The sequence below is a fragment of the Odocoileus virginianus genome, chromosome 25 (genome assembly GCF_023699985.2).
Source record: "Odocoileus virginianus isolate 20LAN1187 ecotype Illinois chromosome 25, Ovbor_1.2, whole genome shotgun sequence".
Classification (NCBI taxonomy): Eukaryota; Metazoa; Chordata; class Mammalia; order Artiodactyla; family Cervidae; genus Odocoileus; species Odocoileus virginianus.
The window spans coordinates 6,586,068-6,599,654 of NC_069698.1; the positions used below are offsets into that span (position 1 = coordinate 6,586,068).

At 40.3% G+C, this 13,587-nt stretch overlaps 1 protein-coding gene across 3 annotated transcripts in view; it reads right to left on the reverse strand.

The window, feature by feature from the left end:
- ALCAM (activated leukocyte cell adhesion molecule) overlaps positions 1 to 13,306 on the reverse strand; it is a 213,613-nt gene extending 200,307 nt beyond the window's left edge. For all 3 annotated transcript variants that reach the window (XM_070454949.1, XM_070454947.1, XM_070454948.1), the window contains exon 1: positions 12,578 to 13,306. In XM_070454949.1, coding sequence (XP_070311050.1) covers positions 12,578 to 12,650 — 73 coding nt within the window. In that variant the 5' untranslated portion in view covers positions 12,651 to 13,306. The remainder of the gene's footprint in view (positions 1 to 12,577) is intronic.
- Positions 13,307 to 13,587: the final 281 nt, after the last annotated feature.

The window sequence follows — 13,587 nt, forward strand, 5'->3', positions numbered from 1 at the left end:
AACAAGCACTTACTTCAAAGAAGGCTTAAAACCATAATGAATAAGTTACAGGCCTCAATCCCAGGCTGCTCCACTAGCCCTGCCAAGAGAGCACATATTTAACTTTAATTTATGAAATGTTTAAAAGATGTATCTCTCTGTGTTGCCGTTTCTTACACGTACTGGGCCATTTCTTTAACTGATGGCATTTTTTAAATAAATTAGGAGGTCTGTGTATAGAATCAGGCAATTTTCTGTAGAACTCATAATTTCTGTTTTGAATAAAAAGTAAATAAGAATCATTTAAAAACCTTTTTTCTTAATTGGGCCTCCAGTAAAAGTTATTGATTACTACTGATTCAAACCTGTATAAATTTTTCTAGATCAATGTATAATTTTGAATCTTAGAATTTTTAAGATCTTAGAAATCATGAGACAATACTTCCATGACAAAAGTGAACCCCAGAAAAGGTAAATGAATTGTCAGGGTCACACACAAGTGACAGACTTCAACTTAGATTGAAAATATAGCTGGAGCTATCTAAATCAAGGGGATATTTGGAAAAATAAAAAAGAGGGAAAGATACGAGTATAGGCCATTTGCATATAGACATCTATAATCACTGGGTTAAAAATCTAGGCAGAGTGTGAAAAATACCAGCTATTTTTCCTCTTCTATTCCATTATATAACTGTCTTATTTAACAGATACCACAAAAGTAATATCAAAATATTCATTATTTTATCATTGGAAATAAACTTGTCCTTTAATGCCTTGCTGTATTAATTTGAAGTATGCTTCTCAAGAGTATACCTACTTTAATTTCCTCTAGTGATTTATTATTCAAAGGATATAGAGAACTAAGAACTAGGATTTTAAAACATGTATTATGTGCAGAAGCACTTTTTGAATTCCATTAATAAGAGGAAGATATTGTTCAATTTCAAAAATATCATTAATATGAAAACTACAAATTTTTAATAATTTCATTATTAAATTAGAGGTCACCAGAAAATCATAATAGAAGCATCCTACAGTACTCACAAAAGTAAAGTAGTGGAGCTCCCTCTATTGAATTATGGTTGAGAAAATGCATCTTGTATTTAAAATCATAATTTTACCTTCAAAACAACTCTATTATAATATTGTAAAACTTTTCCCTTTCTAAGCTCTAATACTTTCAAATTATAGAAGCACATATGCAATATCAATTTCTAAGAATAGTATTATATATTAGTATTATAATAGTATTATAAATTGCTTATGTCTTTATAATTTTACAAAGTGTTATTTTTCTTTAACCATTTTTGTTTGCAGGAAATTACATTTTAAGGCTGCAATTTTCAATTTGTGTTTTTCTTTTGTTTTCCTTGAGTTTGTAAAACTGAAAAGTTACTTGACAGATACTGGGACTATGATATGTCCTAATAAGAATAGGAATTCCAATTTTGTTATGGAAACTCAAAAATGTACTTTAATGGAACTAAATATATCTTCCAACCAGTAAAGTGAGGTATTTCACAGATTTTTCTGTTACAAATAAACTGACACTTATTATAATATTATGAGTACTGAAAAACGTGATTCATAATGATTATTATTGGTTGAGAGTCCACTTTGTGCCAGGCACTGAGTCATGCACTATGCATTCATTACCTTCTTGAATATTCACATCAAGTGAACTTGATAGTATTGTAATCCTCATTTTACAAATGAGAAGATAAAGGCAAGAGACAGTAATCAAAATATTGTTCTGATCCAGAGCCCAAGTTCTTGAGCTCTTGTGCAATGGAATATATGCTATGTACTGACAGTCTGTAAAATCTGTGAGCAGTGACAGTCTACAAAAATTAAGCAATTATTTTTTAATACCACTGAGGTATAGCCACAGTGTACACACACACAAAATCACGACTCAGGTAATTCAAATCCTTTTTAGTTCAATATTGAGGATCATTTCTAGAAAATGATAACCTCCAAACCATACCTGGAAACTCTACTCTTTTTACTGTTTTATCATTTATTTTAGAAAGAAGACATACTTATCAGCAAGGAGAAAAACAGCTGAGTTGATGCAGGTTTTGTTTTAATAAACATATTTATTTGCCATTCCAGTATGATAAGAAAAGCAGTTTTATCATCAGTCATTTCTAAAGGAAATTTTCTATTTGAGAATTAGATTATGATACACTGGGGTTGGGCTTCATAGAAGATTAATCGAACAGGGTAAATCCAAATATATATTACATTTTACTCTTAGAGCTGATATTTTAAGCATTATTCATTATTCATATTTTGCTCATCTCTGCAAAAATATAAAACCTATGCCTTATGACCAACATAAACATTTTTTAATTTATTTATTTTTTTTCATTTATTTTTATTAGTTGGAGGCTAATTACTTTACAATATTGTAGTGGGTTTCAACATTAACATTTTTTAATTTATTTATTTTTTTTCATTTATTTTTATTAGTTGGAGGCTAATTACTTTACAATATTGTAGTGGGTTTCAACATAAACATTTTTCTTAGAATGTGTCATACCTATCACCAGGTAGAGAAAATGCCTGCAGAATGAAGGCCACAAGTTTGGATATTTAAAAGTAAATGCTAGGCAGAAATTGCTTTATTCATAAAATTACAGTATGTACATACAGTAAGTCCATTATGAGCGCTTGTTGCCTTTTAAAAATATATCTTCAGCATATACTTGTTGGAAACTTCATGTATATATTTTATGGTCTCTCCACATAAAAGTGATTATAAAATTATACTTCACTCATTTCCATAGTCGGGCCAAAAATTACAGGGTGAAACATATGTAATAGCACTGATATTTTTTATAAACTTATGGAAGATGGTATTTTTATCAGCTCAAAAAAAATTTTGACAATCCTGTTAAAACAAACTTGGAAGAACTGTTCAAAATATGATTTACTTAAAAATGAGGTCTATTCAGTAAAACTTATTAAATAGGGTTTAGAAAATGGCGTTAGTGAGACCACCCACAAATGTGTATTGCATCCACAATGAACTAACATGAATACTTGGAAACCACTTGTGTAATGAAAAGCATTATCAACTACTCTTAAGGTTCACATCTTGCTCCCTCTTAATCCACTGCTTCAGTTAATCTCATCCCACAGAGTATGAGTCTTCTAAAATGGAAAAAAAATATGGCTTATGATTATATGGTTTATGTTCTAAAAGTTACCCATCTTCTGTGGAAATAGCAGTGATAATAATTCATAATAAATGCACTTCTTTCCTGCATTTGTGGCTCCAGGGTCATGACTGAGCATGCACACACCCTCCTGTATATTGGGGCTTCCCAGGTGGCTCAGTGGTAAAGAATCAACCTGCCAATGCAGGAGACACGGGTTCAGTCCCTGGGTGGGGAAGATCTTCTGGAGAAGGAAATGGCAACCCACTCCAGTATTTTTGCTTGGGAAATCCCATGGACAGAGGAGCCTGGCAGGCTACATTTCATGGGGTCGTTAAAAGAGCTGGACACAACTTAGTGACTAAACAACAACTCCTGCGTATTCAGGTTAGACATCAAACTGTCTACAGTTTTCCCTTACATTAAGATGTGTGCCAATTATTCCTATAATTCTCACTTTTCCCACAAGCTCTAAATAAGAATTAACATATTATCCTCGTTTTTTAATAGTTATAGTAATAGTAGAGGAGAAGTATGGGTAAGGTGCATCTGCATATACCTTTGTTGCAATTAAAGATATGTCCCTGTGTGCTAAGTCGCTTCAGTCATGTCCGACTCTTCACAACACTATGGACCACAGCCCTTTAGGCTCCTCTGTCCATGGGATTCTCCAGACAAGAATATTGGAGTGAGTTGTCCTCCTCCAGGGGACCTTCCAATCCCAGGGATCAAACCCAGGTCTTCTGAGGCTCCTGCATTGGATTCTTTACTGCTGAGCTGCTGAGGAAACTTCTCAAAGATACATATTTCATTTTTAAATAGAGATATAATTGACATATATTTGTTTTAGGTGTTCAACATAATGATTTTATAGATGTATATATTGCAAAAACCATCAACCACAATAAGTTTAGTTAACCATCATCTCCATACATAGTTACAATTATTTTCTGTGATGAAAACTTTTAAGATCTACTTCCTTAGCAACTTTTAAGTATATAATTCAGTATATATTCTTTGAACTTTAATTATTAATAGAATCTCTTTCTAAATGTAAAATACATATATTCTTTGACTCAACGATTTCACTTCTAAGATATTTTCCTGCCAACATAATTGATCTTATGAACGAGAACCAGTATTAAAATGTCCACTACCATATTGTCTGTAATAAAGATTAGGGAAAAATCGACATTTCCAAGAACTGGGGAAATGGTTAATTATGGTATGCATAATAAACTCCAATACACCATGTGAAAAAATGAGGTAGAGATGTGCTGATATTAGATATTCTCTTATTCTCCAAAATGTGCTTCTAAATGAAAAAGGAAAAGTACAAAATGGTATGTAGAGTATGTTCCCCCTAGGTATTTTTATTTTATTTTATCTTTTAATTTTTCTTCCCCCTAGGTATTTTTAAAGTGGAGAAAGTATACATGCAAATATGTGTTAGTACACAAGAATTTGAATAAAATCAAAGAGATCCTCTGCTGAACGCCACAACTGGTAAGTAAATTAGGGAAATTACAAAAAAGAATTTGAACAATGTCAAGGAATTCCTGGTTAACTCTAGGAGTGAGAACCATATTCCTTCTCCTTAGTGTATCCACTCATCTCATTCCTTCAGTTCATGTCTTCTGCTTAATTATCTCTCAACTTTAGATATCACTTCCTGAAAGAACCTTTCTGATTTGTTTTCCTAATTTCCAGACCAAATTTGGCCACACTGATGTAAAATGTTCTTTATGCATCCTTGCAGTACTTAGCAAAAGTTCTATTCAATAATTATATAATTAGCTGAGTTATGTCTGTTTCCCAGAGAGAACATAATTTCTTGACATGAAGAACTTGGCTATTTAGTAGCTAGTTTATTACTGTATCCCCAGCACCAAGCTCAATGCTTTGCACATACTGAACACAATTTGAATGCTATTATATATGCTGAATGGTTAATTGACAAGAGTTTTAATTAATTTTGGCTTGGTTATACTTACGCAAGTAGCTAAGTACTTTTAAGGTTTTCCATAGCTCTAAAACCTTGAACCTATGGGTCTAAACATACATCAAACTAAAAACATTGTTGTCCCCAAAAATGGTGGTTAAGTTTCTTTCAGACTTTACTTTTCTTTACCTGTGTTTTCCTCTATCTTAGCTGTCAAATAGAAGAACTGAAGAAGATGGAAGTCTCAGACACCTTCTCAGTTTCCCACTAACCCCTCTTCTACCACGTTTTAGCTTCTGATCATGAATTGCATGCCTTTAACCCTTCAGTCTCTCTCTCCGCATACACATACACACACATACACAGATTAAACTTGCCATAATTTTATTCCAGGGGAAAATTAAGTTTGAACAGTGGACAACAGTATTCTTATTGGACACTGCTCTACAATATATGAGCCCCTATAATATTTTGTGCCTAATAATCTGGAAAAGAAGGGTGTAAACTGTGGATATGGAGTTAAGGATCTGTAGGAAGGACCCCTGCTACTGCCACACCCCTCACTACTATTGTGAGAGGCAGACTGATTGCAAAAATAATACTAACCCTCTCTCCTGGTCTTTATCAACCCCTTTAGCAAAGTGATTTTAGCTCTTTCAATTCAATAAATGGAGATGATTTCCCCACCCTTGAATTTGAGCTGGGCTTGAAATTTGTCTTTACAAACAGAATGTGGCAGAATGGTTTTCCAGAAGACTTGCACACTTCTGCCTTCTCTCAGAATCCGGCTTCCATCAAGAGAACTAGCCTATGGAAGCCAATCAGAAAATGAAAGACTATGGAAAAGAATTAATTTTTCCTGAACAACCACCAGTTAAATCTCAAATGCAAAGCTACATAGGCTGACCCACAGCAGACTACAGTAGAATGATATGGAACTAAAACCAGAAAAGCACCCAAATGTCCAGTCTAAATTGCCAAACTGAAAAATAACGAACTACATAAGACAGTTGCTGTTTTAAACCACTATATTTTGGAGTACTTTATCATGTGGCATAGTTAACTGCCACACTGCGGTTCAAAAGTTTAATAAGAGTAGCAAGACTTCTTTTTGTTTTTTGCTTGATTTGGAGCTAGAAAACCAGAAACCTCACAACTATTAGGGAAAGTACTTAAGAATATGCTGATCAGAGTTTTAGCCACAGTGTCCAAGGCCCTCTCCCTTCAATCTATCCTATTAATAAGGACAAATCTATAGCACCCTTTAACTGTGTGCTTAGATAATACCCTCTCACATTTCCCACCTCCATTTGCTTTTGGAGTTTTCTGAATATCTGAGACCCTCAGAGACAGATGAACCAAACAACCTGTGAGTGACCAGTTAGGAACAGTCAGTCTTGACGCCGACTGTCCTGGCCATTCTGTTGGCTGTTGCAAGTCAGGTCACCATATCTAAACGATGCAACTGTAGCTCACACGTACAAAAAGGCTTGAAACCCTCCTTCAGTTGGACAGATAGCCTTGGTAATTTATTATTAGATCGAAATTGACAGTGGAGCTACTGAGAAACTTTACAGAACAGAATGAGAATTGTGCAGCTGGCTAAGAAAGGATTTCAGAATCAAACTGAAATAGGCCTTCCCTAGATAACTCCATGGCTAAGTATAGCTCTCAGGTGAATTTCAAACACCACTACTCTCTTGGCATCTCAGGTCGATTTGATTTCCACTCCAATCCATGGAATCCTTAATGTTTCACACATACTACAATATTCTGGGGTTCCAGCCATAACCTTTTATCTTTGTCGAACTTGACATTAAAGAAACACATAAAAAAAAAAGAAAGAAACATATAACCCCTATTGATACTTCACTGTAGCTGATGCTTAAAAAGGTTAGAAATAAGCAGTGTGTCAGGATAAGGAAAGCCTTAACTGTAGTATTCTATCTTAAGTATTCTAGAAAGACACATAGACAGTCAAGTCATTAATAATTATTGTGACCATAAAATTTGCCATCCAAACTGCACTTCTGAGAGTGAAAGGGTGCCATTAATAATTGAATAAACCAGGCATACACCAGGAGTGTCTTGGATCTACCACAATGTATGGGTGACAGAGAAGAGAGTTTTAGGGAGGAAAAAGACAGGGAAGCAAGCCAGAGAAACTGGACAGCTGTCTAATTTCTGATTAGACTTTTCTCCCACAATTTCATTTCATTATATTGCAATACTATGAATTCTTATGGAGAAGGCAATGGCACCCCACTCCAGTCCTCTTGCCTGGAGAATCCCAGGGACGGAGGAGCCTGGTAGGCTACAGTCCACGGGGTTGCAAAGAGTCAGACACAACTGAGCGACTTCACTTTCATTTTCACTTTCATGAATTCTTAGAAGGTCAGACATAGTCATGTTTATTGCAGTACCTCAACTCAAAGTTGAATCACGTAATCCTGTGATTAGAAATTTTTGGATTTGCACAACTCTGATTGCCCCTTGAATAGAATGGATAATTGAGAACTGAATGGATAAATAAAAGAGGAAGCACTAAAAGCTAATTTCATTCTTGGAACATACACTACAATAATGGGATCTGATAATAGGTTACCATAAAACAATTACTGAATACTACAGCACATTTGGAACTAGTCCTAGCTGAAATATATATGGTATTCTGTCTAATATGTTTGGGGGAGAGAACATAAATTTTGTTATTTAAACAGAGAAATTAGCTGGATGAAAATATCAGTAACTACAAATATATGATATTTTGTACACTATAGGGATACTTGTAATAACTGTAGGATTTACCCTTATCAAAAGCCGATAATACCCTTTTTTTAGATATATTTTAGTCTTGGCTGTGTTCTCCACAGGAAAAGGAAACTTCTGCCCTAATAAAAAAGTAATGAGAAATATAAATGGACATTTTTCCCATCTTTTTCAATCTGTATTGAAAATCAAAAGGAGCTGATATCCAAAAGTAATAATCAAATAAACATTAATTCATCACTTACGACTCCCAAGAAAATTTTCTTTAGTATTCCAATAAGTTAGCTCAATTCTTAATATGCTACATAAAATTATGTGTGAGAAATAAAATGGGCCTTTGTGAAAATCTAACAGTTAAGAATAAAACTAACACTTTGAGGGAAATTAAAGTTTCTGTGTATACACACAGGCACAGAGTTACTCTTTTATCATAGCTGCACCTATGTTGCTCTCCTGTATATTTGGGATACACATTGCATGTGTCTACTTGAGTGAATTGTTCCAGAGAGCTAGAACTCTTTGATGACGTTTTATGTGAAACAGATGACTCAAACAAAAAGAGGTGTGTTTGGGAATATAAAACAAGGTAATTATAAAGCATTTAAAATATTATATGACAAAAAACTGCCATCTTACACTAAGTAATGCTGACAACTTAGTGCTGGTTTTACAAAGGCCTACATTTAGTGTAATGAAAACCTGAGTGAAAAAAGGGGAAAAAAAGAAAACATTTTTGCCTGCTTTTAATAAAAAGATCAGAGGGATAATTAAGTGGAATAAATTTAAAAGTGTTACTCTATTAAGGATATAATAAAAGTCTTAATATAGCATGTTTTACTTGAAAAATTCAAAATGCTGAGCAAGGGAGTTACTGATCTCACCAAAATCAGAATGATGCACTACACAGGGAGATAATTTTACAGATGGGAAATAAAAAGGAGTAGAAAAATTACTTCCTCATGGTTTCAAAATTCTTATGCAGCATAGCTACAAACTGAACACATGAGTACTAATACCAACATAAAGAATTTTTTGTTAACTTTTAGGAGTCTTCAAGTAGGTTTTTGTTGATTTTTTTTCTTTTTAATAAGTGAACAATAGAGAAGCATTTCTTCTAAATTTCTATTTTTAAAGACAAGCTAGTTTAGATTTTCTAAAAAGTCAGAAAAAGTTTAGAATCTAGTCATAAAATATTTTGGATTTCTACAGATTTCAAAAATGACACAAAAGCATTGTTATATTCTGTTTCCTTCTGTATTGTACATACAACTATGAAGCAAATCAAGTTTGTTTAGGAGCATTTTTAATGTGTGCATATAAGACTCTGAACATATTAGCATAAACCATGACTTACCTTTTATTCTAGGAACTATATGAAGTTTAAATACAGCCAGTCTTCCAGAAGGGATGGGCTGCAGTAAAGGATTTTTCTGTTTTTTGGTGGGTTTTTTTTTTTTTTTTACAATCCAAAGCCTTTTCTGACTGTTGGGATCCCTTTTACCAGGAGAATGGGAGACTAATTCTATTATACAATTTTTAACAGTTTGATTCAGGCCCAGAGGAGTAAGCACAAGATATGAGTTTAAAAAGAAGGAAAAAAGATGGGAAAGTAGCAAATGGGAGCCACTCACATTTTTCTGGTAATAGAATTTATAGGAATTGTGTCTGTCCAGACTGTCTGAAAGCATTAGAAAAATACAATTGGAAAATGACTCTGCCTTGCCTAAATGAGCTTTTTACCTTAGGTCATTAGAAACAGAATTTTGAGCTGGCAGAGCTCTCAGCAGAGTCTCAGTCCACCCTTTTCCTCATATATGTGAATACTGAAGCCCAAGGATGGTGAAATGACTTGCTCAAGTGCCTGAAGGTAAATAGTCCTAAAACAAACCTAGAAAAGCAGTTTACTTTAAATAGTGCCCCATTAGATTATAAATTGCTATTGGATTAAATAAATCATCAAGGAAACAGAAATATTACTGGCTTCTAAGCAGTTTGCAGTTTTGAAATTACAAATTTTAATAGTCCCACATCAGGTAGTCTGAAAGGACATTATTTGATGTTTTTCCCAAGCCCTCTAGAGATAAACAGATGCATTCCGAACATAGTATTTCAACGGGGGGCGGGGGGGAGGGGGTGGGCAGCTTCAAGGTTGCTTATGTTTTGGAATGAACCTTGTATCAGTGAGCAATTCAGAAACACTGCAGAGAGGCGTGCACACAGACGACCCAAGAGAAGAGATAGTTAATTACAGCACCCCACCTTCCTGTAAATAACCAAGGAAAGCCTTTTTAAAAGCAATACAAAATGTCACCACAGGCTGACGCTCTTTCTACGAGAATAATGAGATTCTTGCTCCCTCAGATGCTGAACACATACTTCATCGCCTTTATCGCCGAATTCATTTTCCGTGGTTCATAGATAATCCTCCTCCTCCCTTCAAAACAGACTGCATACCATGCCTACAATATATTGATTTCACTGTTGTATAGTGACTATAGGCGGGAAGACCTGCAGAGGCAGTTTCACAAACTCTAGGTTTCTAAACACACTGTCAAAACGGCTCCGGAAATGAAGAGCTGCACGCGGGGCAGGCAGTGAGTCCCTTCGCCTAAGCCAGCTACTGGCACTGCATCCCCACTGGGCTCGGCTGTGCTGAGGGATCCGAAGGAGGCGCACTTGCCGTCCTAGACTTGCGTCCAGAGTCTGGACATGGCGGTTTCAGTGTCATAATCCTTTCTTTCAAAACACACATGCCGTACGGAGAATCTGGAGCATATGTCAGCCGGGTAAATTCAAGGAAAGCACCGATCTGAGCATCCCAGCCTTCTGACCCGCAGAACAGTGGCGGGTAGGCAGCGGTAACGGAGCCCTCCCGGGCTGGCTGGAAGCGCGCAGTTGGGTGCCGGAGAGAAACGCGAGCTTGCTGCGCCAAAAGAGTCGCCCCAAGATCCGAAAGAGGAACCTCTCCCTTTATAGCAGTTACAAGTGCGGAAAAACCTGTCCTCCGAGGTGGCCCAACTGAAATTCCAGCACTGAAAAGGAAACTGGGCGTGTGCATGTGGTCCGGGGGTGGGGGGTGTAGGTGAGACTACATTCTCAAGGTGGCGAGGGGGTTAAAACCAACTGTAGGCGTGTGGATCTTTGCATTTTACAAACTACAGCAGCCTCACACTCCCTCCTCTCCCCTCGGCTCCCGAGTGAGTGCCCTTCCTTCCCACACCGGACACTGGAATCTGGAAAAAGTGAGATCTGTACAGTGCCTGACCCAAGGGGGTCTCCCCATCCTCCCTCTCGGGTGTTCTCGCCCCACCCCACCAGCTTTCAATCCGGTTCAACTCTGGCTTCACACTCGCAGCCCCAGAACCGGCGATCTGTCACAGACCCCTCTTTCTCTTCCTCAGAACAGCAGGTGAGCTCATTGCTTCAACTAGAAATGTAACTTTATTTTAGAGACCCGATCTGGGGAGGGCACCCACCTCCCGCGTACCACCACCACCAACACATACAGCGGCGGCAGTTCACCAACACCAGGGATCTTCAGGCTCTAACCCCCAGCCTCACTCTTCCCCCTTCCTGGGAGAGATCCAGAGACTTTCAAACCTCTGCTTTGACCTGAGCCTGCTAACAACTCAAGGTATGTGCAGAAATAAAAGATGCAAAAAGCAAGTGAGTTTTCCTTTGATAAAAACTAAAGCAAGGAGCAAGAGGACAAACAGAAGCCAGAATAACAGGAAGTAGTTTTATCTTTAACTGTCTAGGAGGGGCTACAGATCAAAACTTCAAAGGGAGAAAAGAATGTCCCCCCAAATCCTCAAATCAAGGGAAAAATTAACCTGCTGCTCTGTCAAGCGACTGCGAGCACGCGGAACGCCCTGGGAGGATCAACTCCTGTCAGCCACCCAGCGGGTCTCGAGGATGACAGCGCCAGGGGACGTCCCCAAGGGTGAGGAAAGGGATTCCCAGGCGAGATATATTAGTTGTTGGTTGGTGTTTTTTTTCCCCCTTATGAGTCTCAGTACAGAACTGAAAACTGAGGTCGGATCACGGGTCCTGACCAGTCCTCAGCCCCCTCACTAAGGGCGCACAGACCTGGCTGCGGACTCCAGTCCAGGCTGCGTCCTTTGCCCGCCGTCACCCCCACCCTCACAACCCACCCAGACAATGGACGAAGGGGCTTCCAAGCCGCGGCTGGAGCTTTTCAGCGGTTCCAAAGAGGAAAGCCCTCCCTTCCTTTCTTCACCTCTCACCCAGGGGAAGTTACCAGGGGATTTATCACGAAAAAGCGCGAGTTATTGCCTCTGAGAGCTAGGCGAAAGGAAAACTGCCCAGAGCGCAGTGACGTGGACTTTGATACCCGAGGGGTTGTCAGAGGGCGAGAGCTCGCCACCCAGGCGGGAGCCGCATGGGGGAAGGGGAGAGAACCAGACGAATCTTGCCTGCGGGCCCCCCGAAGCCCCGACCCCGGCCGCACCCAAACTTCCTGGAGATTTATCCAGTGCCCCCAGTCGCTGCCCCAACTTGAGCCAAGCGATCGAACTCAAACATGCGGCACAGGTGAGGGAACCCAGGGCCAGCTCTTGCCCGCACCGCCGGTCCCTTACCTCCCCCATCCGCCTGGGCGCGCCGCCACCGGGGTGGGGGGCCCGAGGCCCGGGCCCGGGACCTAGGAAGCTGCCCCCCGGTCCAGGCCGCCCTGGGGCTGCTCCGAGGCCCCTGTTCTTACCTGGCCTAAGGACAGCAGCGGAGATCAAGAGGCAGAAGACCAGACGGCAGGAGGGGGCCGCCTTCGAAGCCATATTCCTCCTCCTCGGGGACCACCGACAGAGTCCGCGCCGCAGGAGGGGGCGTCGTCCCCGGCCCCGCGCGCTCGCGCTCCGGACGCTGGGGGCAGAGGCTTCTCCCTGACACGCCGCCCTCTGGGCTGTGGCGCCGCACCTTCCCGTCTCCGCCGCCCGCAACTTTCCACCGCGCAGTGGCCCAACTCCTCCCGCCTCCCCTTCCACACGCGCCCTCGGCCCCTTTGGCTGCTCCTCCGGGGCCGGCGACCCTCTCTTTCCGGGAGACACCTGAGTAATTCGGAAAGGTATACGTGGTTCTTTTTAGCGGGTCTGTTGTTTTCCTTCTCTTGGAATAATAATAATGGTAGTGGCAGTGTGCATAAAAAGCCCGGTGCTAGGAAAGAATTGCCGGGGCTGGCAACCGAGGGGCGACAGGTCCAGGCAGTCTCCTCAGGTGGCGGCGGCGGCGGCGGCAGCGGCGGCAGCGAAAGCAGCGGCGCCAGCGGCGGTCTCTGGGCTGCTCTGAGTGGAGGGACTGGAAGGCGTGTGTAAGCTGCCGCTCTCCTCCTCCCTTCGCCCTCCCTCTCTCCTCGCAGCTCCCCGCTTCGCAGGAGGTACAGCCAAGCGCAGGTGGCAGGAGCGGGATCCGCAGCCTAGAGGCGCTGCAGGACCAAGTCCCAGGCTGAGGCGGGATCTGGAACTCCTCTGGGAAGTCGCGCGCGCCGCGTCCTGGGGCCCCCCAAGTGGGCGGGGCATTTGAGTGGCTCCGCCCCGGGGCCACGCCCGCCAATAGGAAGCGGACCCAGAAGCAGCCGGCTCTCGGTAGGGCCTCCGAGACCGCCACTTGCAGTGTCGTTACTAGAGCTGCGTTCAGACCTATCTCACTTCACACTGCCCACGCAGCTTCGCCGCGGTTCAGATTGCGCCCTGTTTGCCCCCAGACGCCTGTTCACTG